Source organism: Plasmodium gaboni, chromosome 9, assembly GCF_001602025.1.
Source record: "Plasmodium gaboni strain SY75 chromosome 9, whole genome shotgun sequence".
In the NCBI taxonomy this organism is placed as follows: domain Eukaryota; phylum Apicomplexa; class Aconoidasida; order Haemosporida; family Plasmodiidae; genus Plasmodium; species Plasmodium gaboni.
Window position 1 is genome coordinate 1,034,674 of NC_031489.1, and position 22,528 is coordinate 1,057,201.

The window sequence follows — 22,528 nt, forward strand, 5'->3', positions numbered from 1 at the left end:
AAAACGGAATAATTAAAATATATATATATATATATATATATATATATATATATATATTTTCTTATTTTTATAAATACTCTATTTGTTCTATCTATTACTGTTGTTGTTTAATTTCGTTGTTATAATATTTCAAAATTGATATTTTATTTTTATAATATATTTTCTTTTTCTTATTTCGGACTTTTATATTTAATATAGATATGATTGATTCAATTTGGTCTACTTCTAAAAATTTAATTTTTTTTTTTTTTTTTTTGAATACGCATACTAATTAATCATTACCAATTTAATTTTACAACATTTATATTTTTTTATAATTATGCATATTTAAAATTTTAATAAAAAGAAAAAAAATTAACAAAACGAATAAAAAAAAAAAAAAAAAAGAAATTGTCAATTTTAATAACAATTATCAACTTACAAATAAATTTCAAAATACTATATCTTTAATTTTCAACGTATTTTTATATATTTTTATATATTTTTATATATTTATATATATTCATATATTTAATTATTTATTTTTTGAATTGTCAAAATATAATAAATATCATTATCAATTTTTTATTATCACCAAAAAAAAAAATGTAACTTTTTAAAAAAAGAAAAAAAAAAAATTTTTTTCGCACATTTTTTTTGGTAATATAATTGAAACAAAATTTCATTCAATATTATATTATTATATATTAATATTTTTTTTTTATATATATCAGAAATTTCTAAATTTTGTGTTTTAATAAAAAATTTAATTAGTTTTAAAAAATCATAATATATAATATAATTATATATATATAATAATATATATATATATAAATATAATATATATATTATATATATATTTATTTATATATAAATATATTTTTTCTTCATTTTATTTATATAATATATTTTATATATAAATATATATTTTTATATTATTTTATAATAACATCTTTATAATTTACTTTTTCTTCTCGTGTACTGAAAAAAAAATATATTTGAAAATATATATATATATATATATATATATATATATATATATATTTTATTTTTATTTTTTCAATTAGCATCTAAAACAATATATATATATATATTATATATATATATATATATATATAAATACGTACAAATATAAAGGACAACATATAATATATTTTATATATAAATATATATTTTTATATTATTTTATATAACATCTTTATAATTTACTTTTTCTTCTCGTGTACTGAAAAAAAAATATATTTGAAAAAAAAAAAATATATATATATATATATATATTTTTTATTTTTATATTTTTTCAATTAGCATCTAAAACAATATATATATATATATATATAATATATAAATCGTACAAATATAAAGGACAACATATAGTTTTATATAAAGAAAATTTTTTAGTAAAACAATTTTTCCATATAAATTTTTAAAAATTAAATAAAAATAGAATATATATTATATATATATATATTATATAAAAGAGAAACAAAATATTGCTATAACAATATATGAAAATACAAAAATTTAGAAAAAAAAATTTTAGACGTTTTTATGTACACAATAAAAAAATAAAATATATATATGTAAAGAAAAAGAAATTTACATATATATATAATATATATATATATAATACGTTTAAATATTGCTTTGTTACCTTTTTAATTATAATTATAATTTTTATATTATATTATTTAATTTTAATTTTTTTTTTTTTTTTTTCTACATATTAATCTTCTTTTATAATTATTCATTACCAACATGAAAAGTCCATTTTACTTGGTTTAGAAAAAGATTCTTTGTTTTTAAAATTTAATTTTGATTTACTATTATTATATTCTTCTTTATCAATAGATTCATTATTTTTGTTTATATCTTTCCATTTTATATATTTACCAATACTGTCATTTTTATTTTCTGTATAGTTTTTATCATCAATAAAAGTTTCTATATCTTCCTTTTCATTTTTTACCTTTTTATCAGTTTTTGTATTTTCCTTCATTTCTTTTATAACATCTTTAAATGGATTAGTGTAAATAATACATTCATTCAAACTATACTGTTCCTATAAGTACGTAAAAATATATATATATATATATATATAATAAAAATATGTAATATTATTATTATGTACTTATTTTTAATTATTATTATATATAAGTATGTACATACACTCAATTTCGTTATATACTTTACAATTCCTTTCATGTTTACATATATAACTAATGTCTTATCATCATATACATATATATATTAAATTTTCTTATCATGTATATTACCTGAGAATTTGATGACGTATCTAAATTTTTTAATTTATTTAATGTATCACTTCCTCCAACAACTAGCAAAAAAAAAAAAAAAAAATAATAAAATAAATAAATATATATATATATATATATATATTATATATATAATAAAAAAAATTATGTAAAATATATAATTTTATACATAATATATATATATATATATATATATATATATTAATTATACATATAGGAAACCACTTTTTTTTTGTTCCATTAATATTATGAAAAAAAAGAAAAATTTCTTTTTCTTTTCAATTTTACCTTTTCCTATACATATGTCGGGAGTTATATAATTTTCGGATACAGATATATAAAACATATTAGAATATTTTTGGTTATAATATTTAGATAAATATATATTTCCAAAAGTATTATTTTTCTGAGCTTGTCTATGATCATTATATTTTATATATTTGATTGCTATATCACTATCATTATCACTATTTTCATTCATTAATGTTTCCTTAAATTTTTGTATTTTGATTTCATCATTTAATTTATTTCTTAATTTATATTTTTTTAATTTTTTTCTCCAATAAAATCCAGAAGCTGCTGCATGGATATTTTTTTTACTTGAACCGAAATAAACAATATTTTTTTCATCTTGTTTTTTAAAAATATCTGTTTTGTTATAATATTTATATTCACATAAATATAAGAAATTATGACAAAGTTTAGGATAAATATGAGTATATATTTCTATATTTAACATACCTATATCAGTAATTAATCTTATATAACTATTTTTTTTATTTGCTTTTATCTTTTCATATATTATATCATGAACTTGATTTTCTGAAAGATAAATAAAAGAATTTTGATAAGTTATATTAGATATAGTAGATGTAACACTTTGTGCTAATTTATTATCACTATAATTTGTACATTTTATTTTTATTTCATTTTCACTGCTATCACTATCATAATTTGTAGAATGAATATTTTTATTATATTCATCATCTTTTTTATTTTTTAATTTATTTTTTTCAATTGAATGTTCACTTTCATTACTATCACTATTATAATCTTGTATTATTCCATATGATTTTTTTTTTTTTTCTTTTTTTTTTTTTTCTTCTTCTTCTTCTTGTTGTTCTCTTTTTCTTTTTTCTTTTTTTGCTTCTTCCATTTCTTTTAATATACTCATAATTGCACCATTGTCTTGAATAGACGGAGCAAATATATTTTTTTTTTTTTTTTCATTGTCTTCTTTTTCTTTATCATTTAAATGGCTAGCTACATGACTTGTTTTATTATTTAAAGGATCTTGTAATACAATAAAATCTTCTTTACTTATTTTTTCATGAGTTATTGGGTCAAACATTTCATTTTTATTATGAAATAGTTTATATATTTCAGATGAATAAACATTACCACTTTTCTTATTCAAAATAATTTTCGTATGTTTATTAAAATATTTTCGAGTAATAGGACAAATATATTCATTATTATGTTTATAAAAATTGGCTTTAATTAATTTCTTTATATCTATAGAATATTTAATTCTCCTATCCTTTTCATCTTTACTCATTTCTTCTAAGACACTTTTCTTATCATATAGTCTTCCATCTTCATCACAGTAAGGTTCACTGAACGGCCTTAAACTTATACAACTGTAAAGTGAAAAAAAAAAAAAAAATATATATGTATATATATATATATATATGTATATTTTATATTACATATAATAATAATATGTTGTATATTTTCAATTTCATTTACATTCTTATTATATATTTGAATTAACTTAGCAATTAAAATATTTTATTCTAAAATGAATAAATAAGAAAAAAAAAAAAAAAAAAAAAAAAAATCTTCAAATATATATCTAAATTATATATATATATCTAAATTATATATATATATTAATCAAGTACTCACCAGTAATTGAAAGGCAGAAATGAGGAACCTCGGGATTTTAATTTCTTTTTTTTTATCTCAGCATCTCTTCGATATTCTGATTGTAAAATGTATAGCTTATCTTTACTATGCTTATGTTTCCCCATTTAAAATAATATATATATATTAAAATCCATATAAATATAATATATATATATATTTTTTTTTTAACATTTCCTTCTTATTTTTCATTATATATAATCAAAATGAAAATCAAATTTGTTACTTCAAAAATACATTTTATATATTATTTATTATATATATATTTATGCTTTTTTTATTTAATACATTTTAGGAACGAAAAAAAAAAAAAAAAAAAAAGTTACAATATGATAGTATTTTATAAGTAATCTATTGTATATTATATATTATGTATTATATTTTTTTTATACATATTGGTAAAAAAAAAAAAAAAAAAAAAAAAAGATGTGATTGAAAATATTGTAGGTAAATATATGTAAATATATAATACATACATATGTATATATTTCCAAAATTACTTATATATATGTATGTTTTTTTTTTATTTTTAAAATAAATCCATTTTCTTTAATTTGATTTATTTTTCCAAAGTATTAAAAACATATGTTCTCCATATAAATTACCCAAAATTAAATATAATAGAAATAAATGAACATAGAAATAATATAACATAAATTGATACAATTGGTTGATTAAATATTATATATATATATATATATATATATAGATATATTTTTCTTTCTTTTTTTTTTTTTTTTTTGAGATGAAAATTGTTATATAGCGTTTTTGAAAAAAGTCATCTTCCAAATTTTTTTAAATAGGCTTGTTGGAAAATAAATATATTAAAAAAGGATCTTATATAACTTTTTATAGAAATGATAAAATAAAAAAAGAAAAGTTTAAATTATATAACCTATTATAATCTTCTATGAAAATAAATATAATATATATATATATATATATATATATATATATATATATGTATGTATTTATTTATTTATATATTCTATAAATATAAATGATATGCTTTTATATTTTATATTTTATATCATATAATATTCATTAGATGACAAAACCATATAATTTAAACACTTCTTCCTATGATATATCAAATGACTACAATAGTCTTTACATAGGAAATATATTTAATGAAATTCAGAATGAAATAAATAATACATGTGCTAGTAATCAGATTGTGGAAGAAAAAGAAGGAAAACATATTAGTAGTAATAATAAGAATGAGTATAATAATAAGAACAATATAAAGAAGAATTATTCTTCAACTAATAGTTTATATAATTATATTGGACATATAAATAATAAAATAATAAATATAGATGAATATGTAAATTTTATAAATAATAAAAAAAATGAATATAAGAAAAAGAGAAAGGAATATATAATTGAATATATTAATAAGAATAAAATAAAAAAATTACATTATAAAGACATGATTATGTTATTTGAAAAATATGCAGAAATTTTGGAATTCAAGCAAAAGTGTTTATTATGTAATAATTATTTATCCTTTTCATATCTATATCTTACCAAATTTTTAAAAAAATTAAAACAAAAGGATACAAATAATGATGTATATGATTATAAATATAATATTACCTGTAGTGATAAATATGACAAATATAATGATCCAAATAAAAAATATATAAAATATGAGAATGATAAAAATTCAAAACATATACATAACAACAAGGAGAAAAATTGCTTATTCTCTTTTTGTGAATGTATAGAAAAAATTCATTATTCAGAAACCTATATAAGTAATGAAAAAGATTCATACTATATAGATATGATTGATTATATAAAAAAAAATACATCCTTTTCTGCATGTAATAAAAAAAATATGGTTATAAAAGGATTCTTTAAAAATGTTAAATTTACCAAATTTTATAATTTCTTTAATGAAAAATATGGTAAAACATTTCTTATCAAAAAAAATTATAATGCACATACAAAGTATATAAATATGTCTAACTATTTTGAAAAACCAATTTTAACAATTGAGCATGTCAAGGAGTTGAATAGTCACACAGAAAATTTTATTCCCTTCTTCGTAAGAAAAAAAATATATATATATAAATATATATATATATATATATTAAACTATGTGTGTATTAGTAATATCTCATTGTTCACATATATATATATATATATATATATATATATATTTTTTTTTTTTTAATTTAGAAAATTAACCATGTAAACACCCTTTTGACAACAGTGGAGAAAAAAATATTAATAGAATGCTTAAAAGTTACTAATAAAATAATATTTCATGATAAAATTGATAAATTAACAGTAATAATTTTTTGTTATTTGAGCAATTTACACAACATTGTAATGAGATTAAATGCAGAATGTATCATGTGTTGCTATTCAAAAAAGCATTTTGAATTCTTCTTACACGTAAGTATTATGTTTCATGTGTATAATACATTATATATATATATATATTTATATTTATTTATATATGTGTACATTTTTTTTTTCTTTTTTTTTTTTTTAGTATTTTATTCAAAAGAGCAATAATACAGTTAAAAGAATGAATACGGTAGCTGTAAATTTTTACACAAACGAAGATGATAATAATAATAAAGTTGAAGATAACAATATATGAAAAGATTTCTTTTCTTTTTTTTAAATAATTCATTCAAAATAAACTGGAGTAATTAATAATATATATATATATATATATATTCACACATACAGTATTGTATATATATTATATATATATTACAATAAGCTTAATATAATATATATATATATATATATATATACATATATTTTTTTATTTATTTATTTATTTATTTATTTATTTTTATTTTTTTTTTTATCCCTAAGAATTAGGAAAAAAATTTTCATGATATCTTTTTTCACAATTAAAAATTTTCATTTGTTACAATTATTTTAAATATTAAATAAAAATTCAATTAATTTATTGTAATATATAATATAGATAATAATAATTAAAAAAATGAAGAAAAAGGAAAAATAAAATAATATAATATTATATTATTTAAAATATAGGATAATAAAGAAAAAAAAAAAAAAAAAAAAGCTCTTCTAACAATGTATAAAAAAAATATACATTTTACTATACCATGTTTACGATCCATATATATACTATATTTATAACCATGATAATATATAATTTTTTAATATAAATATATTTTTTTATTATTCGCATAAAATGTGAACACATTATAATTATATACATTTTGAAATATACAATTAAAATATCTTTGATAATAATATATAATTTTTTTATTTCATATATATATATATATATATTTAATATTTATGTATATGGGAATTTTTTTTTTTTTATAATATATATACAAATTTACTTTCTTTAAAAAAATCACATCATCGATTTTAATGTTTAAAAAAGAAAATATATATATATAATAATAAAATAATAAAAATATATTTTTTTTTTTTTTTTTTTTAATTTTCAACTGACCTTATTTATTATATATATACATTTTGTGAAACTTAATATATATATAATAAGTTATGTATGTATTTATAAAAACAGTACATTTTTTATTTGTATTTAATTTTTTTATATTTAATCCTAATTTTCTTCACACATAAATATATATATATATATATATATATATATATATATTTAGAAAAATGTATAAATTTCAATAGAATTTTTATATTAAAAAAAAAAAAAAAAAGATATTTCTCTAATATATTTTTAAGTTAAAATTTTGTTCTATATTATTTTATGTTAAAAGGACACTTTTAATGTTTTATAATAAAAGCTTACTGTAATTAAGTATATTTATATCTATAACCCTGCCTTGTATAAATATATATATATATATATTATACCATATGTGTATTTATTTGCATGATGGTTGTATTTTTTCTTTCGTCGTAATTTTTTTTTTTATTTTGAATATTTCTTTATAAAAAATGTAAAAAATATATGTAAAATAAGATAATTCTTTTGTTTATTTATATATTTATATATTTTTATTATTATGAAATTAAATAAAAAAAAAAAAAAAAATACTTTATTGTTCTTCTAAATTTATTATCTATATATAAATGTTATGGAACATGTTAATTTTAAATGTGTATAAGAAGAATAAACAGAAAAAACTAAGGTGTTAAAAATATAAAGAATCTATTTTAAAACGACAATAATGTAAATATTAAGAAGAGTAAAGGAGAAGAAGAAAAAAGAAAAAAGAAAAAAAAAAAAAAAAAAAAGGTACAAAATAAAATTTATAACATTCTATCAAAAAATATATACATATATATAATATATAATATATGTATATATAGCAATTTTTAAAATTGTAAATAATAATAATAACATAAAGAGAATGCTATAATTTGTATTAAATAAAAATGGGTAATTGCAAGTCTTATTCTTCTCATTTTAGTGTTAATAAAAACAATACTAATGAATTATATGAAAACTTAATATGTAATTTTATTGAAAAGGATAAACTTTTGTTTTGCCCGAAAGCTTTTGTTATATATGAAGGTAAATATAAATAAATATATATAAGACCATGTCTATTTTGTGTATGTGAAAATGTTTTCTTGTTATTATATTATATTATATTATATATATATATATATATATATATATATATATGTATTTATTTATTTATTTTAGTTTTAAAAAGAAAACTGGAAAATAAAGATGAGTTCAGGTATTATATTGTGAGGACTCTCCATAGGAAGAAAGTTAAGAATGCTTTAATTGGTTTAAATGAAGATTACAACATCGATGTTTTGAATTTTTTATTAAAATTATTTAAAAAGATAAACAATGATTATTATAACAACATATTGAACTTTCAATATAGTAATTATTACAATTATTTTGTTCGTGAAGATTCAAAATTTGTAAGTTTCTCGGAACAAATAAATATCATTCATGACATATATAATTTTGTACGTATGAAATATGTACTTGAAAACATTTGCTTACATTTATATTTTGAAGTACATGATGATTCTAAAGAAATTTATGAATATACAGAAAAAAAAAATGGGAGTAATAAAAAGATGAGTACAGTAAAGGTAGTAAAAGAAAGATCGAATGATTTATTAAATTTTAAGAAAAAGAGCATAAGTAATACATTAAGAGATAGAAACAATATGATATATTTAATAAAAAATCGTTTTAAAAAAATTGAGAACTTTTGTAAAAATAATTTACATTGTAATGTATTTGAGAATTTTAAAATATATAATATGATGTGTTTATATATTTTAAAAAATAATTATAAAATGAAATGTATTTTATATAATATATTTAGTATTATGTTTTTTATAAATAATTATTTTAATATATATAATAAGGAACCAATTACTAATCATATAAAGAAATTATCATTTAATGAAGACAAATCACAAATAAAAAATGAGTTTTTAAAAAAATTCAATAAAGATGAAATTAAATATTCCTCATCTTTAGAAGATATATATAAAAGCTATTTATTTATTTCTTTATGTCTTAGTTCTGATGAACAAATTAAAGAACATATATTATATAATACAATTATTAATATGAATCAAAATCCAGTACGATTCTCTAAATGTATTAGTGAATTCTTAGATATGTATAATATTTCACAAAAAAAAATGAATACCCTTTTTTCATCAAACGAAATGATAGATAAAAAAGAAAAGGAAAAAAGAAAAAAAAAAAAAAAAAAAAAAATATACGAATGTTCACATAAAACCATACAGAATTCTTATATTAATGATAATTTTATAAATTCCCATTATATTTGTCAAAATCAATATATAAAAAGTATTTTAAATATAGGTAATTCAAATTATCACATAAAAAATAATATGATGATATTCTGTTTTGTCTTATTCGAAAATTCGACTTATATGCAAACTAGTTACAGAATAAATAATATAATGATCGATCAAGAAAAAGACCAAGAAAATGAACAAAAGGAAAAAAAAAAAAAAAAAAAGAAGGAACTGTTATTTAATAAGAGTAAATCAAGTGATGAAATGAATATACCATTGACTGAGAAGAAAAAAAATAAACAGAAAGAGAAGAAATTTAAATTTAAGTTGAAATTTTATAAAAAGAGCTTGAAAACGGAAAATAATAGTAGTACAAATAACGAACATGAAGAAAATTTACAAAATACATATGAATTAAAAAAAAACTATTCATATAATAATTCAGATTATAAAAAAATGGATCATATTTCCTTTGATTTAAATAGGATAGGTTTTTTTAGAATTGATTTGTATAATCTTATGCAAGAAAAATTTGAAGACAATATAGATGAAAATATGGATAACTATATAAAGTTATATACCATAAAAAAAAAAAAAATTAACAATACAGAAGATGAAAATAATAAAAGAGGAAGCAGTAAATACATTTATGTGAAGAAAAAAATTAAAACCAAAAAAGATTATGAACTAATTGAAACTATGAAAGATAATTTCATACATGTTCTTAATGTTTTAAAAACTATGAGAAACAAAGAAATATGTTATATATCATCAGCAAATACTTTTAACGAATCATATGATAAAAATACAAATGATTACAAAACAAATGTAAGTTACACACAAATAGAAAGTATTGATTATTCATTTAAATCTAAAAGCAGTGATAAGACATTTAAAAAAGAAACTGATGTGAATTGTTCAGAAAAGAATGAACATATTCCATCTGATCAAAATGTAAATGAGGAACACAATGATAATGATATAAATACAATATGTAATGAGAACAGTGTAGGAAAAAATAGAAAAAGTAATGTAAAAATTAATGAAGGAAATAATTTAATAAAACCATTTTTTATAGGAGTGCATGACATATTTGTTCCTTTTGATATGGAAAAACTTATTCTTCATAAGTCACAAGATACATTTGAATTTAAAGATAAAGAAATAATTAGAACAAAGACTACACCTTTATATCGAAAAATACCTAATCATTCCAGAGTACATGTAAGAAGATGTGATAATCCTATATTAAATCAAAATGAAATAAAAAAGAAACATATAACATCAAAGGGAGCAAACAAAAAATTTCATATTAAGGGAAGAAGTTATACAGAAAATGAAAGTTTTTATAAAAGTGCTAATGTAAGAACAAATAAAAGCATCGAACTTAATCGAAAAGATGATTCCTATAATGTTTTTTATGTAAATGGAGAAAGTGAATTACTGTTTAGTAAAGATAGCTTAAATTTTGATAATATTTATGAGAATCCAACCTTAATGAATATATTTGAAGAAATGAAATATAGAGAACAAACAGAAGAATTATTAAAACTATATAATTTTACTACAAAAAAAAAAAACATGAACGAATTTTTAAATAAAGTAAAAATATATGGTAAGACAATATGTATTAAGGATACACCTAAAGAAAATAATGATGATATATATACTGATTATAATTATTATAATAATTATAATTATTATGATAACGATGAATATGATAATGATGAATGTGATAATGATGAATATGATAATGATGATGTTAGTAACAATAATCGTTATGAATATGAAAAACATTTAACACTTTTTAATAGAAATAAAATGAAAAGTATTGCAACATATGAAGATATGGAGAAAATAAATTCAAAAAATAAAGGAAAAGAACAAAATAATAAAGAAAAAAATTCTATTGATGATGAAATAGATATGGAAAATTATGAAGATGATATAGGACAAAATAATGATGATGATCTAAATAATATTAATAACGATGAAGAAGATGAAAAAATAAATGAAAATTTTTTTAAAGATTCTTTAAAAATATTTATACAACACAAACCAATGGGTGAAATGTGTAATTTTGTTAATATGAAATATATACATATTTCTTTTAATATGTATAAAGTATATGAAGGAAAAAAAAAACTAATACTTAGTACATATACAAATAATGAAAAAAGTGATTCATTACAAAAAGATAATGAAAAGGAAAATGAAAAAAATAATATAAATTATAATATAAATGATAATATAAATGATAATATAAATGATAATATAAAAGATAATGTAAAAGATAAAGAGGATGAAACCAAATGTGTGGGAAAAATAGAATATAATATTACATTAGATAAAAATGAAAATTTTAAATATATAATAGATTTAATATTTTTGCATTTAAATTATAATAGATGTTATTATATATATATACCCAAAAGGCTGTTAGTTAATTTTATGAATAAAGGTGGAATTCCAGAAGATAATATATTTCTTAATTCTATGAATTGTAATTGTGATATAGTTTTAGAAAATTTATATATCATTGATCCTAATGATTGTATTCCGAATAATAATTTAACAAATATATCTATTCCTTTATATTTTGAAAAAATACATTTTGTCGAAATTGTTTTATTTCTTTTATGTGATGTATTAAAAATATATAATAAAATAAAAAAACTAAAAAAATATTTTGAAAAGAAATGTATAGAATTTATAAAATTATTTTATGATTATTTTGATACTCAATTGAAAAAGGTAAATTATGAATATTGTAAAGAAAAAAAAAATAATATATTATCACTTCCTAATGAACTTTTAAAAAAAAGAGGTTCCAAAAAATTAGAGAATTATACTATGTTAAGTAGTGGTATTAACATTTCTTCATTAAGGCATATTTCAAATTTGAGTGAGGAAAAATATATTACTACTAAAGAAGATAATAATAATAATTATAATAATAATATGGATATTAAATCATTAATAATTAATGTTTCATCTACATTAATTTCAGAAAATTGTACAACTAATGTTAACAACCAGGTGAATAATATGAATCAAGAAAATGATGATGATGATGATGATGATTCTAAAAATAAGAAAAAATCAAACAACACCACCACCAACAATAATAATAATAGCAATAATGATAATATTATTTTTAATAATAATTTTAGTACATATAAATGTAATGGTGAAAATCCTTTCGATATTGGATATAAATATAATAATATTTATATAAAAATAATAGACGTAAAATTATATGATTTTATTTTAGATTATCTAAACTATATAAAAGAAAATAATAGTTGTTATTATTTATGCCCATATATATTTGTTTATAAATTTAAAGGACTTTGCTTCCTTTTTGTTCCTGTATGTAACAACTTTTATTTACTTTTTTATCATTTCTTTTTTCATTTCCTTAATTGTTCAGATTTTTTTAGTTTCAAAAAATGTTTTAATCGAAATATTAATAATAATGATGATGTTTCTAAAATACAATATGCTGTACCCACAAATCATAATTTTCTATATATTAATAATATAATTAAAATATTAAATATACATAAGAATAATAAAATGTATGTGAAATATATTTCATTAAACAAACAAATGCAAAATAAAGAAACTGTATATTATTATAAATGGATTAAAAGCAAAATTGTTATTGATATTAGAAACTCTTTTTCATCTCCATATTTTATTCGTACGAAGAATTTTATTAGTTTCATTGAAAATACAAATTTAAATATATGTCTAAGGAAATTATATTTAAATAAAGATTGTGCATTTTCTGTAAAACTTGATAAAAAGAATAAGAATAATGAAAATTCATCTGCTTTTAATGATATCATATGTTTGTTTAACCAGTATTTTAATATGTTTACTTATTTCTATGATGAAAAAAAAATAAGTAGAAATAATGAATTATTTCGTCACAATAGATATATAATTATCCCGTATTTTAATGATATTTATATTAATCGAAATAACTTACTTATTTATTGGAAAATGTTAGAAGATTTTAAAAATGCTAAAACGGAGAATAAGACTAATGATTCCAATAATAGAAATGACAATGATAATTATAATAGCAGTAATCAAAATATTAATTATAATAATATAAATAACAGTAATGATAAATGTTTGAAGGAAGCTGAAAAAAATGAATATCAAAATAAATATGGAATGAACGAAAATATAAAGGATGATGACTACTACTATAATAAGAATGATAATGAAACGAAAAATCTTAAATATTTTTTTATTTATAATATATATGAAGTCCATAGAGATATCTTCATAAATTATTTTTATTTGTTATTAAACAAAATAATAGTAGAAGCTGTAAAAGAATTAAAAATAAATAATTTTTTAAGTATTCATAATTTATTACAATTATTAAATAATTATGAAATAAATTTCAATATGTTTTTTTGGGTATTATATGATAATTATATAAATATTTATAAAAAATATAGTGTTCATACAGAACTTGTAAATTTTTTTAATAATAATAATCCAAATAAAAGTTACGTTCTCGATTCTTTTAAAAAACAAAAATTTAATTATTGTAATAAAAAGAAGTTTTATGTAAGACGGATTTTAGTATTTTGCACATGTATATTATTATCTATTATATGTAGAAATATATGTGAATTTTTTATAACAGAATTAAATTATTCTTATGAAAATGTATTCAGTGTAATATCTTACTTTTTCTTTTCTAATAAGAAGCTTCCTCAGATAAATGATGATATAAATTTGAATTTTTTAAAGTCAATTTATTTTAATTTATTTGTATCCTTAAGCTTTGTTTTGCAATATATCCCATTAAATGTCCAATACTTAAATTTGTTTAAACTTATAAAGAAAGTAAGAAAATATAAATTTATTTTAGCTATGTGTTTAAATCATATATGTGGTATGAATATACCTTTTTACCTTTTTTGTGAACTTTATAAGTTGCCTTTACCTATGTTAAATGATTTCTTTTCTTTTAATAAAAAAATGTGGAATCATTGTTCTAATAATTCCGAATTAACAAATTCAATAACTTTGAACGAATTAGAAGAAAATTATTATGATGAAATTGATTTGAAAATGGATGAGAAAGAAAGTATTCAATGGATAAACGACAATTTTGATTTTAATATATCAAGTGATTCCTTACGTCTTTTTAAAAATAAAAAGATAAATAGACAAATATATAAATGTTTTCATTATAAAACAGAACACAATAAATATAAGAATCTTATAAATCTTATGATTAAGTTGAATTTTAATTCATGTCCTAATTTATATACATTTCATAATATTGAACACGCTTCAGATAATATATTAACTTATTCTACATATAACAATCTTTTTAAATTCAAACAAAATAATTATAATAATAATAATAATAATGATCATAAAAATGATGATACGAATGATGATTTTTTCATAATTATTTTTTCACATTTTCTTAATTTCATATACCAATTTTGGAATAAAGGAATTTGTGAAGTAAGTGAGTATGAAACATTACGTAGTGCAAGCTATTCAAGTCAAGATATAGAATATTCAAATAAAATACAAAAAAACAACAAATTAAATAATATAAATATAATTATGCAGAATACATTAGATTATTGTGAAAAAACAAATGAATATTTAAGAGAATCAAGTATACTATTAGAATATTATAATATTTTTAAAGCAAGTACTTGTTTACAATTGTGGAATCAACAAAATATAATGGAAAATGATATTTTTGATTGTCTCTTACATATCATAGAAATGCATTATCCTCATTTATTAATTATTCTTCCAATATTTTTGAAAGAAAATTTTAATCTCTTAACATATGATATAAAAGTATATCTAATAAACATATTTTTCTTTATTTTTATTAAAACAGATAAATATAAAATATATAAACAAAATAATAAAAAAAAGAAACATTCAGGAAGTTTATATAATAAAATTATGAATAGTACAAATTTTATAGAAAATACTAACAATGTCGTATTGCAAGATGATAAAAAGGGTCCTAATGAAGTATTAAAACATGCATCATTTTCGAAGGATATTTTTATGGACCCATATGATTATGCAAGCAGAAGGAATTTTTTCGAAATGAAATCTGAAATGAATACTGGATCATATAACAAAATGAATATCGGATCATATAACAAAATGAATATTGGATCATATAACAAAATGAATATCGGATCATATAACAAATTCAATTATGAAACAGTTGACGATTTAGAATATGAATCTGAAAACAAAACAGATATACATAATAGTATAGAATCCGAAAGTGCAACTGAAAGTGATATGGAGATAATATATGAAAATAATCCAAATTGGAATAATATTCATAATGACAAACTAAAAATAATTTTATTAAATAATGATTATAATATGTATTTAATGCAATTTTTTTTCAAAATTGTTTTACGAATAGTTCCATTTTTCAAGGTAAAGAATCAAAAGAAACCTGTAAATATGATGAAATCATCTATAATATACAACATCGCAATTATATTAAATATGCTAAAATCATTTAAGAATATTATATTATCAACAAAAAATAATTTCTGTGTATTTATTTATTATTTTTTTATAAAAGGATATATATCATTATTTTTAGTGAATATAAACAGAGCCCAAAAATACTTTAAAAAAGTATTTCTTCTTCTTTTATTTTTTTTTGGAAATCCAATGTGTTCTTTAAACTCTCATCCATTTTTGTTATATGTTACATATATTTTATATTGTTTAACTGTATTATCCAAATTAAATATGGGAAAATTTTATGAAAGTGTTCAAAAAAGGGGAATAAAGTTGTTTAAGAATAATAATTATGATAAAGACGAACAGTTATGTAAAGACAATAATGATAATAGCTATGATGATAATAATAATAATAATAATAATAATAATAATAAGAAGAAGAAGAAGAAGAAGAAAATTTATTGTAAAAATGAAAATACTGAAGATGAATCTTTTAATATGAAGAATAAAACATATAATTTTGACCCTAAAAATTATATCATTGACAATAAAATGCGTAATAATATTAATTATGAGGATAAAGAAAATGATACTTTATTTAGTGAAGAAGACATATCCATAAATAATATATGGCTAAAACAGAAATATGAAATATGGATGCTTTTAGAAATACTTCGCTCAATTAAAAACAATTATATAAAATTTAATAATAATATATATTTAGTACCTTTGAATTATTTGTTTATAAATATAAAAAAACTTTTGAAACAATGCATACAAGAAAAGAAAAAGATTAAGACAGTTGATAATGTAAATAACCATTATAATAAAGAAAAGCATTTTAGAAAAAATAGTAACGGAATGGATTTAATAAAGAAAGATGAATATGATGTTAATTCATTTTTAATGAATACTGTTAATATAAAAGATAAAGTACCAGATCAAAACTTATTAATAAATATCAATAACAGTTATTTAGCATTATATCCTACAACTGAAAATGTAAATGTTCCAGAAGTTCATATAAATGAAGATATTGATAAGTCATTTTTATATTATTCGGAATTAGAAAAAGAACAAAGAGAAACTAATAGTTTTTATAATAATGAAGAGTATGAACAAATGAAAAATTCCAATATTGTAGAAATTGGAAATCCTATAATTAAAGATAATGAACAAGCCAAAGAAGAATTATATAAAAAAGGTAAACCTATAGAATGTGAAGATGAAAACGAACATGAAATAAATGAAATGGAACAAGAAAATAATACATATTTTTTAAATTCTCGAAAATCAACAAATAATTTTTATTATAATGAAGAAAATAAACTTAGAAAAAATAAGAATAATAAAACAATGCATTATGGATACATTGATAAAAAAGACATTTGTAACATATTATTATATAACTTAATATTTATTAATAAAATGAACAAAAAATTAAATAATTGCAACAATATTGGTTATTACCATTTTAAATATTGCAACTTTAAAAAAATTGTTATAAATTACAATAAGTATTATAAAATGATATTGGAAGCGTTTAAGAGTAAATTATGCAAAAATTATTATGCCTACACATTTGGAAATAATGAAAATGGAACACTTGCTATTGGTAAACCTTCTTATCTAAAGCTATCTCCAACTATTGGTTCACTTGGATATGATAAAAATAAAAAGAGTATAAAACAAGGTAACGATTTTTGGTTTACGAATAATTTGCAACTACTCCCAATTAAGATTAAAAAAATATGTATGAATGAAGGAATGATTTCATTGATTGATAAAAAACATAATTTATATATTGCTGGTAATAATACATTTCTTGGATCAAAAAGTGAATTCTATTTTAAAAGGGTAAAGTCAAAAGATAATTATGTAGGAGAAAATGTACATGGTAAATCAAAAAAAATACATGACAAAATAAAAATAGATAAATTCTTTATGAATTTAAGATTAAAAAAAATTAAAAAAGAGGAAAAGGAATTCCTTGATTACAATAGTTCATCTGGAGATAGTGATAATGTCCTATTTGAAAAATCGTTATCATATAACGGAACGACAAAATTTTTAAAACGTTTAATTTTTCAAAATGATAATTTTTCAGTATTTGATAGAAACAATGAAGATACAGTATATAAAAAAGCATGTGAAAATACCATGGGTATATCCATAAATATGATATATGATAATTTTAGTTCTTGTGAAAGTGACATACATTCATCTATTGATAGTGATGATAGTGATGCGACGTACATTAAAGTTAGTGATATAGAAGAAATAAATAAAAATTTAAGTATTAATACTTTATTAAATAATGATGAACATAAATCTTTCTATGTACAAAAAAAAAGCTATTCTCTAAAAAAGGTGTCTATAGATGATATTAATATATATAACAGCATATTATACTATTCATCTTATGATAATCAATATTTAACACATATTCTTCCAAACTACATTTCTTCTGTAAAAATTATGAACAAATATTGTAAAAAACTTTCGTATGATTATTATAAAGAAAAAAACAATGCAAACTTAAAATATCAAGAAAAAAATGTACACGGAGAAAAAAAGAATTATGATGAATATGAAAATTCACAAAGATATTTAGAAGAATCCGAGCATGGAAAAACTAGTAAAGGGTATTATAAGAATAATAGCATGATGTCATCAAGAGGAAAAGTTGATAAACTCTTAATGGAAAATAATGTAAATAATTTTAAGTTTATTTATAATTTTATACATGATATTAAAAATAGAATAAAATTTATTGATATTTATAACGGTTCAGATTTTGTTATATCAATAAACAATTTTGGTCATGTATATGCATGGGGAAATAATAAATATGGATGTTTAGGAACTGGGGATACCATTAATAGATATGTTCCTACATTAATTGACCCAGGTTATTTCTTTTTATATGATTTTGAAAAGTTACAAATACATACAAGTTACAAAACAGAAATTTCAATAAAAGGTATTGAAAAAACAAATAGCATGTGTAATGAAAATATTTTGTATAATTCTTTATTACAAGAAGCAATTAAAAAAAATATTTATCATAAACATATAAAAGTTCAAAATAATATAAAAGAATCCTTTATTAAATGTAATGAGGCGGATTGTAGATCTGTTAATTCAAATAATTTCGTAAGTCCAAATAAACATTTTAAAGATGACCTTTTAGTGACATTAAAAACAGATAATATTTATACATCAGAACACATGCTTAATTTTGAAAACATAAATGTTGACAATGTAACGATAAGTGTACAAAAAATTTACGTTCCCATTAGTTCCATTTTTTGTGGTAATAATCATGTTTGTGCATATTCAAATGGATCCATATTTATGTGGGGTGAACAAAAATTAGGTCAAACATCCACACCTTTTGAAAATATCTACTTTGATATTTATAATAAATTACCAAAATCAGATAGTGATTCAGATAATAATTATAAAATAAAAAAAAATGAAAAAAGAGAAAGTAAAAAGAGTAAAACAAATGATTTCTTATCTTCAAGTTCTTCAGAAGAATATTACCTTAATTTATTAGATAGGAAAAAACTTGAAAGTATGAAAAATAGATATAACAAAAATAAAATTTTATTTTGTAAGAAAAAAATTAGCTTCAGTGTAAAAAACCCAATGCAAAATTATTATAACATAACTAATGATGAAATATTCCTTAATAACAGAAAATTAAAATTGTGTTCTAATTTAAATGCAACAAATAAAATTAAAAAGAAAAAAGTTAACAACAATTTAGTTCTTATACCCATTCAAGTTTGTGTATTTAATTTATCCTATAGAGTAAGAAAAAAAATAACAAATAGTACAAATGACAAATACGCCAGTAATAAATCCAATGAAAATGAAGAAAAATATGAAAAAGAAACGTTAAAGAATTCAAATTATGATTTTAATAGTTTTCCAACTGGTCAAAATAATGATCGCCACATTAAGAATGAGAATATAAATAAAAATTCTGAGGGAAATGTATCAACACAAAATTCAAAATTAAAAAATTCTAGTACTACTACTACTACTACTAATAATAATAATAATAATAGTGATTATACAAGAGTTTATGATTTTCTTGAATCATTTATAAAAGGTGAAATTGTAAATATGTATATGAACATTTTTAGAAATGATATAAATATATATACAAATATTCCTAATAATATTAATATAAATCCATACATATATGGAATGAATTTTTACGATTACAATTTTTATAATGAGAAATATAAGAACTTTCAAAATTATTTAGGAGAGGGAAGAAATGAAAATGAATTTAATGCCAATAATAATGCTCAAAAGAATTCATATTTTTCTTCAAATGAAAATTATAATAAATATAAAGATGACACTTTAAATAAAAAAATGAACGATGGAAAATATACTAATAAAAATGAAGATGAATATGCTAAATCATCCAAAAAAATCGATCTACTTAATATTGAAGATCCAAATAAGTTTGTAAAACTCATGAAAGAAAATGAAATGATTAACCCACAAATATATGAATACATTGATAAGGAAGAAACTGTATGTATTAACATTAAATTAATTATTTTCTTATTTTTATTTATAAAGAAAAAATACATGACTATTTTCTTGAACAGTGTTCAAATGGTGGCAAATGTGTCATGTGGTGAGGCTAATACCGTAATAACATGTTTCAAAAAAAGTATTTATGATAAATATTACAAATATATAATCAAAAATATTACTTGTTTAGAAAATTATAAACATTTAGAAAGTACAAAATTGAAGTCAAAATTAAAATTAACGTATCCAGAATATTATTTTAGTTCAGCGAGTGAAAACAGTGAACATTTTTATAGAAACGATATATATGATGTTAAAAATTATACGACTTCAATTGTAAATTGGGGAGATAAATCATTTGATGAATACAAAATAATAAATTCTGCATATTCTCGTTCTGATACATCTCGCTTTTATCATATGATAGATGAAATATTAGAAAATTATATGTGTATTTATGTATGTGGTAGGGATACAAATAATAATTTATGTGTCAATCATATTAATCAAAGTATATACACATTTACCCGAATAAGTAATAATTTTTTTTATTACAACTTTAACAATTTTCTATATTTATATAAATATAATTATTATTTGTATTATATACATAAAAATAAAGTTCATATTAATCATAACAATGATGTATCATACATTCAAAACAATCCTCTTACCTTATTTAAGAATAAATTTAACATAATAAATAATAAAGATGATAATATGAATCTGAATCAATCTAATTCAAAATGTCAAGGTGTTTCACCAAAACAATTTATAATAATAAAAAAAATTGTTTGCAGTAATATTGTTACATGCTTAATTGATATATATAATAATGTTTATATTTCTGGTGATATAAAACATTATTTTCCAAACCATTTTCATCATATTGCATATGCATCATCACCTTTTGTTAAAATCAATTTGAATAACAATAAAACAATAAAAAATGTATCAATTAGTCAAAATAACATATTTTTAGTATATGACGACAATAGTTTGGAAATATTGGGTTATAATGATTATATCGATTTCTTTGAATATAATCATCCTATATTTTTTACGAACAAACATAATCATAAACATTCATATAATATTGTGAATATTAAAAAATCAGATTTCTTGGTAAAACAAGTAAGTAGTTATAAAGTTATACAAATTTATATTAATATTTTTATAATGTTTTTTTAATATTTTAAAATTTCATTCTATATTGATTCTTATACGTGTACTAAAACAATATTATGATATTATATATACATTTGGTATAATATATGTATTTTTTTTTCATTTGTAGATACAAACAGGAAACAATTGTGCTGTAATAGTTATGAAAAAGAAAAAAGGCAAAAAAAATAGGAAAAAATCAATTAAATACTTTAATTAATTTTAAATATTTATATTTCACATTTTTCGTATCCATATGTATAATTTTTTTTTTTTTTTTTTGTTTGGTTGTTTGTTTCAATTATTAATATATATTTTTTTTTTAATAAATTGTTTTTCTTTTTTGTTATAAAAAATGTTTATTTCCTCATGTTTAA

At 18.2% G+C, this 22,528-nt stretch overlaps 3 protein-coding genes across 3 annotated transcripts; 2 read left to right on the top strand and 1 right to left on the bottom strand.

The window, feature by feature from the left end:
* Positions 1-1,726: 1,726 nt before the first annotated feature.
* Positions 1,727-4,285, bottom strand: PGSY75_0930600 (peptidyl-prolyl cis-trans isomerase; the record flags this gene model as incomplete). The annotated part of the gene is made up of 4 exons (XM_018785710.1): positions 1,727-2,038; positions 2,253-2,314; positions 2,541-3,892; positions 4,161-4,285. The coding sequence occupies 4 exons, from the start codon at positions 4,283-4,285 to the stop codon at positions 1,727-1,729; spliced, it is 1,851 nt and encodes a 616-aa protein (XP_018642051.1).
* A 941-nt stretch (positions 4,286-5,226) lies between these two features.
* Positions 5,227-6,795, top strand: PGSY75_0930700 (hypothetical protein; the record flags this gene model as incomplete). Its single annotated transcript, XM_018785711.1, has 3 exons — positions 5,227-6,231; positions 6,366-6,584; positions 6,685-6,795. 3 exons carry the CDS (start codon positions 5,227-5,229, stop codon positions 6,793-6,795), a joined length of 1,335 nt encoding a protein of 444 aa, XP_018642052.1.
* Positions 6,796-8,546: 1,751 nt separating this feature from the next.
* Positions 8,547-22,371, top strand: PGSY75_0930800 (putative membrane protein; the record flags this gene model as incomplete). Its single annotated transcript, XM_018785712.1, has 3 exons — positions 8,547-8,685; positions 8,821-22,118; positions 22,282-22,371. The coding sequence occupies 3 exons, from the start codon at positions 8,547-8,549 to the stop codon at positions 22,369-22,371; spliced, it is 13,527 nt and encodes a 4,508-aa protein (XP_018642053.1).
* Between the last annotated feature and the right edge of the window lie 157 nt (positions 22,372-22,528).